The sequence below is a fragment of the Diplotaxodon limnothrissa genome, linkage group LG5, assembly GCF_057381915.1.
Source record: "Diplotaxodon limnothrissa isolate DT_005_m linkage group LG5, D_limnothrissa_male_GT1.1, whole genome shotgun sequence".
Lineage (NCBI taxonomy): Eukaryota > Metazoa > Chordata > Actinopteri > Cichliformes > Cichlidae > Diplotaxodon > Diplotaxodon limnothrissa.
Window position 1 is genome coordinate 30,429,217 of NC_140600.1, and position 15,748 is coordinate 30,444,964.

The window sequence follows — 15,748 nt, forward strand, 5'->3', positions numbered from 1 at the left end:
CAAACTGCTCAACCTGAGCTGTCCCTCTGTGGTACTCATTTCTAATCCTGTCCATTCTAGTCACTCTAACCTAACCTAGCTTAAACAGCTCGTCCCCACGTATTCATGGTATGGCTCAGCAGCTTTATCCCTGTGTAGTTTATACGGCTCTGGGGTGTGTTAAACAATCTTGTTTAAAAAAAGTCTGCTACACTCTCTGCTACACATCTCCATTTATTTTCTTGGATGGGTTACATTAAAGCTACAGCTTACATTAAAGATAAGCCTAATTTCCTTAGTTGGTTTTAAGCCACTCCATTTAACGGTCACAAGGGGTCACTGTGCTGTAGCATATTTGCAGGCTTGATGTGGTCCTCCATTGTGTTTGATTTGTTGACTAAAATTGAATTAAATACACATATTTTGAACTGGAGAGCCTGTGGTGAAAAAATGAATGAAAAAGGAATTCAACTCTAAAGGGCTCCTTATTTTTTTCAGTCAACACTAAAGATGAAATCCATCCTTTCTTCTTCTGATTAGATGACAAATCTAAAACGTCACTTAGCAGCCCTTTCACAGGTTGGCATGCTCACAATGACAGTAATCTTTACCTTGCTTACCTTCTTCATTTTCTAGGAAGACAGGCCATCATTTCCGGAACAGCATTTTAACACAATCTGTTATTAATTATTTGCACAAATATTCCCAAGATGTGGAATATATACAATACACAAGTGTTCATTCAGCAGTGCTGGCAATTACACTGTTACATGATCTGTTTAAGACAATTAACAGAAGAAGGACATACACACACTCAAAGACACCAAAAGTAACAATAACCAGGAAAACTAATTTAAAAACAAAAAACATACAGTTTTGAAGTTTTGTTTTGTTTTTGAGCAAGACTTCAGATAAGGATATGTATATTTTTTATTCTTACTAGACATTTCACTAAATTTAAATAAAGGCCTAAACTGCTGTACTAGAAACACACTGGTAGAGGGAGTACACGTTGTACGCTCCGTTTGCACGTGTATTTGCACCCGTTACTTTTGCTTGTGTTTGAACATGTTGGACCAGATGATGGCGCTGGATATCAAATTATTACCAAGGTTCTTGCAGTTCGAACAGTATATCCTGTGTTTAAAAAGTGTTTTAAAATGTCTCTTCAACCCTATCCTGCAGTAGTTGTTGACATATTACGATAAAATAACAGATTTCAACCTCAACCTCATGTTGACGCTAAATATTTTAAAAAGGTGAGTTGATCGAAAAAAGCAAGTAAAAGTCTGTGCAGAATTTGAAGAAAAAGAAGACGAATGCCTTTTCATTGTAACTATACACACGTACAAAGAGATACAGAGCATCTCCTACTCAGTGCATTTTATTTTAATCTAGTCAAAGCCTTTAAAGTTAAGCAGGGGTTTATGGCATAACTTTATCTACTTTAGAAGTGCAGAGCAAAGCAACACTTGGAGTATATGACCACCTTAAAAGTTGTTATTTAACCTCTTCAAAGCTGTCAATCTAAACCAGGCTGTCTAACTAGCTTGCATAGATTATCCTTAATTATTTTGAATAAGTTACCCATTTACAAGACTGATAATGAGTACCTTGGAGCATGTTAAGAAAAACAAGCCTGTTCCTCAGTTTTTCCACAATCATTTTCAGATCCCAGGAAAAGAAAGGACAGACAAGTTCTACCCTAGATCTAGAATTAAATAATAAATGAACTTTATTGAAAATTTGTGGGAATTAATGAAACCCAGTTGGCCCAGTCGGCCCCAAGTTTGACACCTCTGGTTTGAACCGAAGTGGTGAGACTGGTGTGCTCTCTTCGAGGAAGCCATTTTAGAGCACAAATGAATACGTACAAAGTTATTCGCTACCATTAATTACAGTGGTTTATATAGAAAACTGCTGTCCTCGGACGGATCTTTCGGTAATGCTGTGATACTCTGAACTGTTGTGGGCATGGTCCATGTACAAGGCCGTAAATAACGGCTGTCAGACTGCTACGGTGACTACTCCAGTCCGCTCCGATTGTTGTTGCTGTACGTGACCACTGTCTTTCCATGGGGAGGGGGCGGGGGAGAAGGAACAGCAGCAGCTGGGCATCAGATTTCAACTGCCAAAACTAAGGCGGACTGAACCATCACTCGGCGGGGAGGATGCTTTCTGTGTGTCACACCACATCTTTTTAACATAGCTACAGTAGCTTCATATCGGTATTTAGGTACTTTACATTGAGGTTTAGAATAAATGACCGACAACATATGTCATATTACAATGTTTCAAATGGGAAACGGAGACGCGTGAAATGACATCTCCCCCGCCTCCTTCTACGCAAATGAAATCTTCCAGCTCCTTATAACAACACCGAGAAGACGGCAGCTCCACAGTCAGTGATGGTAAGCGCTCAGTTTGATGTTGCTACAGACTTAACTCAGAGAAAAAACACCTTAAAATCAGCGAGACGACTCTCAAAACTATTACCCCGCTCACTTCAGTTCACTAATCAGAGCTGCAAGGAGCTGATTTCACTTTCAGAAAGGGGTGAAAAAAAGAGACATTAGAGAGACAGAGAAGGGCGTTACAGAGAGCCAAGCGAGCAGACAAGCTGCTGCTGCAAGGGGAGGCAGAGGAGGCTATGCACCAGCCGAAGCCAGAGGTCAAGAAAAAAAGTGAAAAAATAGTCAAAAGGTAGACTAGGGTCATTTGTGATCTGAGCCACACATCGAGAAACGATCCTCGCATTGTTGTTGTTGAGTGAGCAACCGAGTGAGGAGGAGGATGTGAAGGTGGTGTAGCTGAGAGGCGACATCAAGAAAGGAAACAAGGAAATGCTCTCAGAGAAGATGTGCAGGAGTATCTGCGAACACCCCAAGCTGCTGCAGGACGGGAACGAGGCTCTGCAGAGGGACGGCCGCAAGAAGCACGGCTGGTCCAAGAGCTGCAGGGGGCGCCTGCAGGGGCGGAGGATGAGCAGAGGAGGGTGGCCGAAAGGGCGCAACCACCACCACTATCAACATCACCACCACCATCATCATCCCCGACACCACCAGAAGCCGGCGCTGTCCCTTCGTCCCGTCAACGTGAAGGGGAAGAGGGTGAGGGGGATGCAGGCCCCCAAGAACACCAACCAGTTTTTGATGCATGAGAAGTACGAGATGCTGCACATGCGCTGTGACTCAGTGGGGAGCGATAGCGGCTGCAGCTCCGACAGCGACATGGAGCTGACGGACATGGACTCATACCTGGGCGTCCTGGAGAATGCCAGAGGAGCCCTCTTGGACAGTCCCAACCCATACGGCTCAACATCGCCTCCGGGACCGTTTGTGGTACTGCACGAGGACCCTCTGTGCATGCACGAGGGCAGCTTGCTTCTGCATGAAAGCAGTCTGCGTCTCCAAGAGGAGAGCATGCAATATTTCCCCTCTGAAGACGACCTTATGCAGAGCCAGAATTTCATGCAGAAGGACTTTGTTGAGTTCTATGACATCCTGACACCCTGAAGGGAAACTTTCAGGCGGACATTTTGTTTTCACCGAGACTGAACCTGCTCAGGTTTGTCCTGCTTTATGTTCACAGAAAGAAAAGTCTCCTTTCTTCTTCTTTTTTAACGACAGGCAGCCTTAACATCTGGAGAATTTGCTTGCAGGATGGAATGATTCAACTGGTTTCCAGCAGAAATTAACTTATTTTTTTTAAACTGAGTGTAATTTTTTTTCAATCATTCCTGCAAAGCACTGCCTCTTTGTATTTTTGAGAACCGCACTCACAATAGGTTAAATTGTCTCACTCCGCTGGTATTCTTCCAGGTTTAAAACGTAACTTTTGCGGATTCCTGTCTTAAATTGAGTTAAGACGGTTTATTTTTTCCTGTTGTTGACTGGTTAATGTGTGGTTATGTACCGTGTGTCTGGGTGCTGTAAAGTGCTTCCTTTCTGTTATTGTTGTTATACACAAAAGGAAATGGGCTGGATGGTGGGAGTGAACCCAAACAGCCAATCGGCTTCGAGCTGACTGGATTAGGCTTGAGGTGATTGGCTGATGAACATTGTCTGTGACAAAAGCATTTGGCTGTAAAGAATAAAACAAAAACCCAATAAATATCTGAATAATATAAAGCGGGCTGATTGTTTTTATGAATGCTAAGAGCCTGTAGAGGCAGTGTGTCACTGTGTCATTAGGACAGCTCGAATAAGACCCTGTAAAATAAATGGTCAGATTTGTTGTAAGAGTTCACATGAGACTGTGTGAGCGAGGAAGAGAGATTGGTGAATGAAATAAATTCATGAAATCTGCATCACAAGCATTCAAACCATTTAAACAGGACATGAGACACATTTGTCACAAATTAAAGAAAACATTATAAAATCCCGTATAAATACCCCAAAATCAAGTTCTTAGTGCAACAGTGACATACAGCTGCAGGCAAATTTATTAACACATCATAAAACAAGGTGCTAAATGCACACACATCTCTCCAGCATTTGTTTTCAAGAGTTCAAATGCGTTTTCATTGCATTACACATGAATTTCTAACCAAAGTTTGACAGCATGTAAGAGTTGAAGATAAAATCTGCCACGTTGACAGAAGTCAGTAGATAGAATCACATTTAGAGATGTTGTCTAACAAACAATTGCACTTTCTGAATGTTCACAGAGCAACAGGACATCTAAGTTCTGCAGATTATTTTTACCCCCATACAAAAGGAAAAATAAGTCACTAAATGACAGCACATTTTTTCAATAATGCTCAGAAATTTGTAGATGACACAGGAAAAGAGAAAAAGAAAACAGCAACATTACTATATTCATGTTTTCTTCCACTGTGAGGGTGAATGTTGATTTGGGTGGGTGTGTTTGGGTGGGTGTTGTGTTTGTTGGAGAGAGACGCAACTAAAAGTAAGAAAGCACACACAGACGGGGCCCCGGGGACATCGAAGTGGGAGGGGCATCACAGAACGTGTCGGGTCCTGGATCACAGCATTCTTTATTTATTGAATTTTACTTCACCTTTTTTGCTCTCTCCTGCCTCGGGGTTAGGGTTAGGCTGCTCCCAGACCTGAGAGAATTGTAGATCAGGTCCCTTTTTGACCAGACCCCACCTCAGCTGGTAGAGTCAGTTCAACTGGTTCTTTCTATCAAGAGTTAGTCTTCATAATGATCTGATGTGTATAGGAACCAAATTAAAGATCCTGATTTTAAAAGCGTGTGTGCACATTGCTGTTTAAGTCCATACCAAAATTTACTTTTCACATTTCCCATATAAAGGCCACTTTTGAATTTTACAGACCAGGAATGAAGCGGGAAGGAGGGAGAATCGGCGTGTTCCTGTTTATAGATCCGTTAAAGTGGATTATTTGAAGTGAAGGGAGCTGGTCACACCCACACAGCACAGCCAGGAAAGTATAAGCCTCTTTCTGTGCCATAAACTAATAATGGTAACAGGTCAAACTGCGAGGAGCAGGCAGATTCTTCACTCTTATTTGTACAGAGCAATATTCTGCTCTTCAAAGAGAGTGAGAAGCAACTACAGAAAAGGTGAACACGATACACTAGACAGCATATAAAAATAGAAAGGTCCAAATGCTTCAACTTCTTGTTTTTTTTGTCTATTTATTTTAAATGAGATAGAGAGTAGGCAGATATATTGAAGTTTTTCAGTGAGAAGCAGGAAGAGACAGAATCTACAACCAAGTATTTCCATTTAAGAGTCTTATCCTTAAAAATGTGATTCTTGAAATTAACATCTGTAATGTAATACATGTTAATGAGTAATCACTCATTAACATGTATTACATTACGGATGTTATTATGGTGTTAATTTCAAGAATAGAGGCACAGATTGCGTGAACAAGACTTTTCTCCTACATTAAATGACCTCCTGGTTTACGCATGCAGCTTTCTGGAACCTATACTTATCTTCTGAAATGTCAGGGAAGCCGGTCTGGTGTCTCGTCACTTGTCACCTTCCCTACGTCAATGGTTTGGAGAACTTGGGAATGCAGTGATGTCTGCAGATCAGGTGCCAGCTGGGATAACCTAGCTGTGTGCTTACCTTTTCTGTGTCATAACTGGATTTAATTAGTTATTAAACTGAATAGTGAAGACTACTTAAGGCTAATTGTGGCCCCTGTTTAACTTATTCAGTATGTAGTTATTTTTCTTTGGGTCTTTTAAGACAAATAGTTATATTAGCTCCACTTTCAACCTCCTCTAATGTGGATTCATTCTGACTGAAGATGAAAAGGAGTGCATAAAAATACATAAAGGATGATGATTCAGAAATATGCAATGAATAAGCAACATAAAGCTATATTATAAATGCATTTAATAGTAAAGCTGCTACATTTCCAATCTGAGGACCTATGAGACAGATCCTCAAGATGAAACACAAGAGATTACAAAACATTATAAGCTGTAGACTGTAAAGTACCAAACTTTCCATTCCCAGCCAGACTAGAACAGAGCTATGAGAGGGGTCAAGGGCTTTTTATTATTGTTCTTAAAGCTTACATATGCAATAGCCTCTGCATCCTGAAAAAAAGGGCTCCCCAAGCCCTTTTTTGTTGATATTTTTTTCAGTCTGTTATGTTTTGTATGGTATATTTTATCTTCTTGACTTTTCCAATGTAGAATCGTTCCATTTTAATGAGGCTTTTGCGTAAAGCTTTTTGAGTTTTGCGGCAGATTTCATAATATGGATTAATGAAAGACAGACACTGGCGGGTGTCCAGTGTGTATCCAACCTCTCACCCTGTGTCAGCTGGGAAAGGCTCCAGTTCGCACGTGATTCTAAAAACTATAAACAAAACACAAAAAAAGGAACTTGTTTTAAGACGAGATTATTTAACATGAAGACATATTTACCCTGAGAAATCCATTTTTGTTCTGCAGCTCCAGAAGGACTCATCTGTCACTAAAAAGCTCCCTGAAATGTACAGAGTGGAAGTTTTCGAGTATTTAGAAGTTTTTTTAGTTTAACCATCTCAGTCTGACCTTTGACCTGCAGATCAGCTGACATGCACAGAATTGACACTGGGGATTGTGTTAACCAAGAGCACAAACGCAGTCAAATCGACTTGCATGTGTGTTTGCACCATGCTTATCTTATCGCACACAGGTTGTTCAGTGCCTTGCTCAGGGTTACAGTGGAAGGTCACAGCCTGCTTTGAATGTAATGTCTCTATTGTACCTTCAGCTCCTGTTGCTATCAGCCAGCAGCAACTTTTACCCTAACATGACTTCTTGTTGTGCAATGCTTACTCTGATTGGTTGGCTTACATAGCCAAACAGGAAGCAAATGTGAACAGTTACACACCAACGCACACATACACAAACACACACACAGGCCACAGAAAGTTGTGCTGTGGCAAATTACAAAAAGTAGATCATTACGCTGCAAACACTTCTACTGCTAGCTGTACCGATGCTAATCTGCTGACACGTACAAACACATGGATCTGTCGACACTTGTAAGAACGCTTGCTGACGCACTTCATTTCTCAACTCAAATTTTCATTAAAAATTATCTTGCTTTGACACTAATGCCAGGGCTTTACTGCCAAACTGCACCAGCTCTTTAGCTGAGAAAAGCGAACACCGTGTTTGAAAATGTTCTCAGTTTTAAGTTTCATAGTGGAACTTAACAGACAACAACACTTGTCAGATATTGAGAAGCATGAACTGTTGTGGTGAAAGGGCAGTCATCCAACAACAAGTACAGACAGAGTTACAGTATGAACGACGGTTGGAAAGATCACTGACACTCCTACATACATAAACACACATGCCCTGCAGGTATTCCTGAAATAGCAGAGGCTACATGCTGTGTGTCTGGATAAAGTTTAACACTGTGAATGATCCCCTTCTCTCTTTTATAGTCCTGAATCATGTCATTGTGTGTGAATGAAGAAGATTTGTACAAGAGTCGGGGATAGTGCTCAATTGTTCAAGTGACTCAGTGATGATCATATAACAAATCTGCAAATGAAGCATTTGAATAGAGCAGAACTAGATGAGGTATACAAAACCATGTAAGAGTATCCACCTTAAAACCACTGGGATTAATCTGCTGTTTCCACATTTTCGGCTTCCTAAATGACTACATGTTAAAACTCTTTCACTCAGTATTATCTAGAGCCTTTTGGTACTAAGCAATTACTGTATAATGTAGAAATAAAAGGAAATGAGAGGTTAAAGTTGTAGTTCGGGATATATTTCTACTCTATAATGTACCTAATGCTGCCATATACTTAGAAGTCCAGTTGCTTTTTTTCAAGCTGTCAAGACTAACACAATCTGGATGACTGAGAATCTACACAGACAATTACAACAGTCCCTTATGAAATAGTTATTTAACAACAGCACTCCAGACTAATGCAATACAGTGCAGCAGCTCTGCCATAAATTCTACTTTTACACCCTGTTGTACACTCAACAAAAATATAAATGCAACACCTTTGTTACTGCTCCCATTCCCCATGGGATGGATGTAGAGACCTAAAATTCATTCCAGATACACAATATAACCATCCCTCCCAAACAGTGGTCACAAATCAGTCCAAATGTGTGGTAGTGGGCACATCTGCCATATTGAGATAATCCATCCCACCTCACAGGTGTGCCACATCAGGATGCTGATCTGACATCATGAGTAGTGCACAGGTGTACCTCAGACTGCCCACAACAAAAGGCCACCCTGGAATGTGCAGTTTTGTCTCACAGCAAAATGCCACAGATGCCACAAGCAATGAGGGAGCGTGCAATTGGCATGCTGACAGCAGGAATGTCAACCAGATCTGTCGCCCGTGCATTGAATGTTCATTTCTCAACCATAAGCCGTCTCCACAGGCGTTTCAGAGAATATGGCAGCACATCCAACCGGCCTCACAACCGCAGACCTCGTGTAACCACACCAGCCCAGGACCTCCACATCCAGCAGGTTCACCTCCAAGATCGTCTGAGACCAGCCACCCAGACAGCTGCTGGAACAATTGGTTTGCACAACCAAACAATTTCTGCACAAACTGCCAGAAACCGTCTCAGGGACGCTCAACTGCATGCCCGTCGTCCTCATCGGGGTCTTGACCTGACTCCAGCTCATCGCCGTAACAGACTTGTGTGGGCAAATGCTCACATTCGATGGCGTCTGGCACGTTGGAGAGGTGTGCGCTTCACGGATGAATCATGGTTCACATTGTTCAGGGCAGATGGCAGCTGAGAATGTCCCAGTTCTTGCATGGCCAGCATACTCACCGGACATGTCACCCATTGAGCATGTTCGGGATGTGCTTGACCGGCGTATACGACAGCGTGTACCAGTTCCCACGAATATCCAACAACCTCGCACAGCCATTGAAGTGGAGTGGACCAACATTCCACAGGCCACAATTGACAATCTGATAGACTCCATGCGACGATGTGTTGCACTGCATGAGGCAAATGGTGGTCACACCAGATACTGACCGGTACTGGGTCCCCAGACCCCCATTAGCGCAAAAAACTGCACATTCCAGGGTGGCCTTTTGTTGTGGGCAGTCTGAGGTACACCTGTGCACTACTCATGATGTCAGATCAGCATCCTGATGTGGCACACCTGTGAGGTGGGATGGATTATCTCAATATGGCAGATGTGCCCACTACCACACATTTGGACTGATTTGTGACCACTGTTTGGGAGGGATGGTTATATTGTGTATCTGGAATGAATTTTAGGTCTCTACGTCCATCCCATGGGGAATGGGAGCAGTAACAAAGGTGTTGCGTTTATATTTTTGTTGAGTGTATTAATGTGAGAGCTACATGGGTAGTACATGTGCAGTACTGGGTAAAAGTCTTGGGCTACCCCTCATTTATTGAAACAGATTTGTTGAAACATCTACAAACATAAATGGAAAAGGAAAAACAGCCTTTTTTGGAATTTCTTTAAGTATTTTTCAGGAATAGTTTATGCTGGAAAATGAAGCTGTTGCCAAAAACATGCTTTCCAACATGATCCCCAACAACCGTGGCTGAAATGCAGCTCCAAACCACGTTTCACAGGGCTGTAGACAGTGTTGTACCTCTCTCTGACGTCCTCTGTACATACGTTGGTTTCTTTTGGCCTGACACTTCTTTTGTCTTCAAATTGTCCAGTTTTCTGAAATTTTTTAAAGTAAAAGTTAAGACGTGAAGTTTGGTGCAAAAATAAGTTTGGAGCCAGTTCATGTCGGGTCACGTGGATGCAGTTTTTAATTGAACCATAAGGATTTAGAGGTAAACATACCACAATATTTCAGTCCATGTGACAATGAACAATCACCCATCTAAACATATATACTAAATATATGAAGTGTATAAAGTATAAAGTACAATTCATAATAACTATAATAGTGTATCATACCATAAATGGTAAGAAGTCACAGCCAGAAAACAGCAAGCCACTGAATATCATTCCTCAACATTTTGTACACATATGTAAAATATATAAAACAATTCTTGAGAATAAACACAGCTTATCCTAAAAGAACGTTGGGCTGGCTTTACTGCATTTTGGTCCTCTTGATTACATTAATAGAGTGGACACCATTTTTCGCCGCAACTTTTCTTACCATTTTGTCTGTGTCAAGGTTGTATTTTTTTCCCTCTGTCTTAGTCTTAACGATTTCCCCAAAATATCATTTTTCTTTTAACGCCATGAGTAGAACCAGAGAAGTTAAAATAGAGTCTTCAGTGTCCTTTATTTAGGTCTTTGTATGCTATTCTACTTTCTCCTGCTTCTCCACTATGTTCTGGATCCAAATATTGTACTTTGTACTCCTTACGTCAAATTTTTAAAGCTTTAGTTACTTCAATAAAGCTACTCAGCAGTGTAAAAGTAATTAAAATCATCTCCAGTTGTAATATGAAATTGATATTAATGAATCAATAATTAGGATCTAATATGATACTAATGTACTTTATGCTTGTCTGCATTATGACTACTTACTTACTTTATGTGCATCCAGAACCTTTTGATGCCAAAACGTCTGACTTTCAGTAAGTGAAGGGTCTAAGCACTTCACTTAGTTAATAATGTCTTCTCACTTCCTTTCTAAGCTGTATGTGGGGTAGCACCTTGTCATTGTTTCCCTGATGTCATCCTATTGAAAAAATCCTGGAGACACCTCTGACTGCATGGACAGAAAGACTAAAAAAAAAAAAAACAAGCATTCATCACGTTCTCGCTTCCTTTTGTTTCTTTTCTCTCTCTCTACTATCAAATTTAAAAAACAGAACTTATAATAATTATCAGTCTCTTGTTATAAAAGGCACCATGTTATCACAACCATGGTTTACTCACACACAGTCTAAAACCTGCAGTAATACAACAGGACGTGTTTATTCTTTGGGACTTCTTTTGTGTTGTTTAACTCTTGTCCAGCTTTCTCAGCTCCTTCTAATCTAAGATTGATAGCCAACATTTAAAACCACTCTATTAGAGAAAACAAGGATCTCTAATGCTGTTTTGAAACTTTCTGAAAAAAACAGGGTAAAGGGTAAATCCAGATGGAAAATGTGATCTTTGTAGGTTTTTTCTCTGAGGTTTAAACTGATACTAATGCTGAAGATGAAATCACTGTCACGTTTCACAACCTCTGCCAGAAAAACAAAATGAGCTGTCTTTTTTTTCCTCTACCAAAACTTTTAACCAATCAGAAAATAACCTCAGTCATTGCGGTTGGTTTTCATACCAAACGCCCTGGAAGAAACCTCCATTAGCTCAGTGTATGTGTTTGTGTGGGGGGTGGTTGAGGAGGGGGTGTATGTGTTGTGAATAGATGGATCTCAGGAGGGAGGAGAAGAAGGAGGAGTGGATGGAGCTGGATGTTAACCTTAGTTTGGAGTGGAAAAGTACAGCTGTCTGCTGTGGAGGTGGAGACTTTCCTGCTGAGTGCACACACAAGAGCCAATCGGCACACAGAAAAACACACTGCCTGACAGCAATGCCAAACTACCAGCGAGGTTGTGAGTTTGTGTTTTTAAAGAGAAGCTTTAGTTTCCAAATTTGAACTGCAAAGTGAAATGGTATATACTGGGAAAAAAGTTATATATTCATGGAAACAGTCATGAAGATGTTGATTCAAGGAATGGTGCTTTCCTTGGGTGGCAGGAATAATTGGAACAAAAGGAATTCCCAAACAAGATCATTCACGTGAATGCCAAATCAAGTTTCAACAACTCAGACAGCAGAAAGGGAAATTTTTGGTGCATGGCCTGCTGAATGTGCATAACCATCGTGCGCAAAAGTAAATGTCTGAATAATAGTATCGGCGATCGTGGCTCAAGAGTTGGGAGTTCGCCTTGTAATCGGAAGGTTGCCGGTTCGAGCCCCGGCTTGGACAGTCTCGGTTGTTGTGTCCTTGGGCAAGACACTTAACCCGTTGCCTACTGGTGGTGGTCAGAGGGCCTGGTGGCGCCAGTGTCCGGCAGCCTCGCCTCTGTCAGTGCGCCCCAGGGTGGCTGTGGCTGCAATGTAGCTTGCCATCACCAGTGTGTATGAATGGGTGGGTGACTGGATGTGTAAAGCGCTTTGGGGTCCTTAGGGACTAGTAAAGCGCTATACAAATACAGGCCATTTACCATAGTAGTAAAGTTTTGATTAATATGGTTGTAATTGAATTTAAAATCCTTATCCTCACATATAAGGTCTTAGATAATCAGGCCCCATCGTATCTTAATGGCCTTGTAGTACCATATCACCCTATTAGAGCACTTCGCTCTCACACAGCAGGCTTACTTGTTGTTCCTGGAGTATTTAAAAGTAGAATGGGAGGGAGAGCCTTCAGTTTTCAGGCCCCTCTTCTGTGGAACCAGCTTCCAGTTTGGATTCGGGGGACAGACACTATCTCTACTTTTAAGATTAGACTTAAGACTTTCCTTTTTTATAAAGCATATAGTTAGGGCTGGATCAGGTGACCCGGAACCCCCCCTTAGTTATGCTGCAATAGGCTTAGGCTGCTGGGGGCTTCTTATATAACACTTCTTCTTCACTCACCTTTTTTTAGAGGTGATATATAAATCAAACTGACTTGATATGAACTGAAATAATACATTATGCATATTGATATGACTTGTCTATGCAGAATCACCGAGAGGTGGGAAAAGTTATTGTTAAGCATTAACCTCTGTAATTGTCAAATCACCGGCAGCCCATGTAGGGTTAGAGTTTAGACGGTTAGACTCCACCCATGTTTGGAGCACCCAAATGAAAAAACTTGTGTATGAGACTTCCTATGAAAGGTCACATCTCCTAGTTTCTGAAAACGTGTCTATTTCACAGATGGCTGCAACAAACAACAATCAATCCAACACTAATCCTAACAAGTTTCCAGTGACCTGGTGAATGTTAAGATATTAATCCATATTAAAAAGTCAGGTAAAACTGCTATCATTGCAATTATAAATTGTGATTTTTCACTGTGTTGCTCATCAAAGTGACGAGCTGTAGTCAATAGGGTTGCAGTGACTTGAAATGTTTAAAAAAAGCTGATAACGGATATTCACATAGAAACCCCAGAAGTTTTTCTAAATACACATAAAATCATCCAAATCCCAAATTACATTGGAGAATACAATTTAAATGTGAGCAAGGTGAGATTTGACCCCCAGGCTTTGAGTTCTACACATAAGGTATGTTGTATATATGTCATTTTGGTGCACTGAGAGGTTTTACTGCTGGCATTCATGGGTTTAACATGTGTATAAACAAGAGATTTCAAAACAGCATTGCGGTTTTACAGGGAGTTACAAGTTTACTGCAACTTCTTGAAGTCTCATTATGAGGTTGCCACAGAGGAGGTGCTCTAGGGAAACATTGTACACTGATTTAAATAGTACCACTGCACAGTTACTTCCCTAAAACCAACTGTTGCTACATTTGTGCATGTGTAAAGATGAAACAAATGTGTAGAGATGTCTTCAAGTGTTCATTTTACGTTGGAGAGTTGGGCTACCTGCTCCTCCTCGTTCCAGTCTTCATGCTACATAACCTCACCCTCCTAACTAAATGCCAAACCCTTACTAGTTTGTCTTTGCTTTTCAAAATGTCCTGGCTCCCGTAGCCTAAAACCTCAGCTTGGTCCTCACACAGATAGCTGTGCAAGTACAAACACACTCACACAGAAGAGCTCAGATGAAGGAGAGCTAGAGGGAGGAGGGGTGAGTTGTTATTCTGGAAGCATGAGCTCAAGCTTCTTCTCTTTAGCCTATGGTGAATGTGTCACAGGGCTGACAATCCTCTCAAACTCACAGAGAAAAACGCAGACACAAAGTTGTCCCAGTCATTTCAGGCTGTTAATGTTAATTTCTTTGAGTCTAACCACCTTAAGCCAGATATTCACAGTTAAAACTAATGATTCATTTTGTGGGGATGTGCTTTTTATCTTCCCAGCGTGAGTAAGACAAACACACAGATTAAACTGAGAGAGTAAGATCAATGTTGGGTAGACAGGAAGAGAAGAGAGCTTCTGTGGTAGTGAGAATAATTGGTGCTGATTGGCTGGTTGCTGTGCTGCTGTGTTGTTATTTCATCCATTTTCTAAATGAACCCTGGTATGTGGATGTGGCTTGTTTCAGCAGATAAAGGACACAGCACCCCCTGCTGGTTGGACCTTTAATGATTTTCATGAGCTTCATGAAGATCTTATAACAACACACAGCTTCTGTCTGAAGAGCAGAGTTTCTAAAATTATTATAAGATAATAATACTGTGATCAGTGAAGAGTGAAAGAGATACAAGCTGAACATCCTAGCTGGGAAATCTAAACTTCTTCTCCAAAGAAAAAAGTCCAGAATAACATCGGCAAAATTAAATATGACAAAAGATTCAAAAAACTGGTTGATGCTCATATCTGCTTTTCAAGTCACACATCTGACTTAGAGTCCCTGGTCAGGAACTACAGGTCCACAGTCTCCACAATCAAGCCCAACAAGTCCACAGTGCAGTTAAGCAAACAAGTTCAGAACAAGTCTAAATGCTCCAAAATCACAGGTCAAATTGCAGTTATGAGGTTATTAATTCTAATTTAAGGCAAAATCCAAATTCAGGACCATACTTATGTCTCACAGAGTCCTAAATGGCCATATATCAGAGTGGAACACAGGGGTGTAGCTAGGAGTCAGTGATGTCGAGCTGTTAGTTTTATTTTAAGTAATAAATAAGCACGTTGTGCTCATATGCACTCAAGAGGATGCACAACGAAGTAACACACATACTAAAAAAATAACCCCAAATCACACATTTTAGTAGTTAAATCCAGTTAATATTTACAAAAGGTCACCAGAGACATCCCAACTGGGTTGCTGTTTTAGGTATGCGTGATGTGTTGGCTTAATTTCTTCAATTAATAGCAAAGAAAACGTGACCCAGTCACCTTTAATTTGCTTTAGGCCTGCGGACAGCGTAATAAAGATGCTGCAGCAGCTAAGAGGACAGAAACAGTTCATACTAAAATATCACATTCCGCATGTAAAGTATATAATAAACATACGGTAACTCTGAGACCTGCGCGTAGTGACAATGCGCAGCTAATGTCCAGCTGTGATGAAAGGGTGTCACGTCCCAGCTGACGAGCTCAACAACAACAAAAGCACCAACGAGCATTTAGCGACAAGTCTGGCACGTAGTACATGCAGTGAAAAAGAAGCCTGTCATTGGCTGACTGGTGCTGGCGGAGCCGCCCACTTTCACGTCGTCACACAATCATGCCGTTTGACGGCCAACGAGAGCTCGCGCTCA

The 15,748-nt window shown here is 41.2% G+C and overlaps 1 protein-coding gene across 1 annotated transcript; it reads left to right on the forward strand.

The window, feature by feature from the left end:
• The first annotated feature begins 2,391 nt into the window (after nt 1-2,391).
• LOC146632586 (uncharacterized) lies at nt 2,392-4,258 on the forward strand. The gene has a single exon (XM_085354503.1). The coding sequence runs from the start codon at nt 2,823-2,825 to the stop codon at nt 3,492-3,494; it is 672 nt and encodes a 223-aa protein (XP_085210629.1). The 5' UTR covers nt 2,392-2,822; the 3' UTR covers nt 3,495-4,258.
• The last annotated feature ends 11,490 nt before the right edge of the window (nt 4,259-15,748 follow it).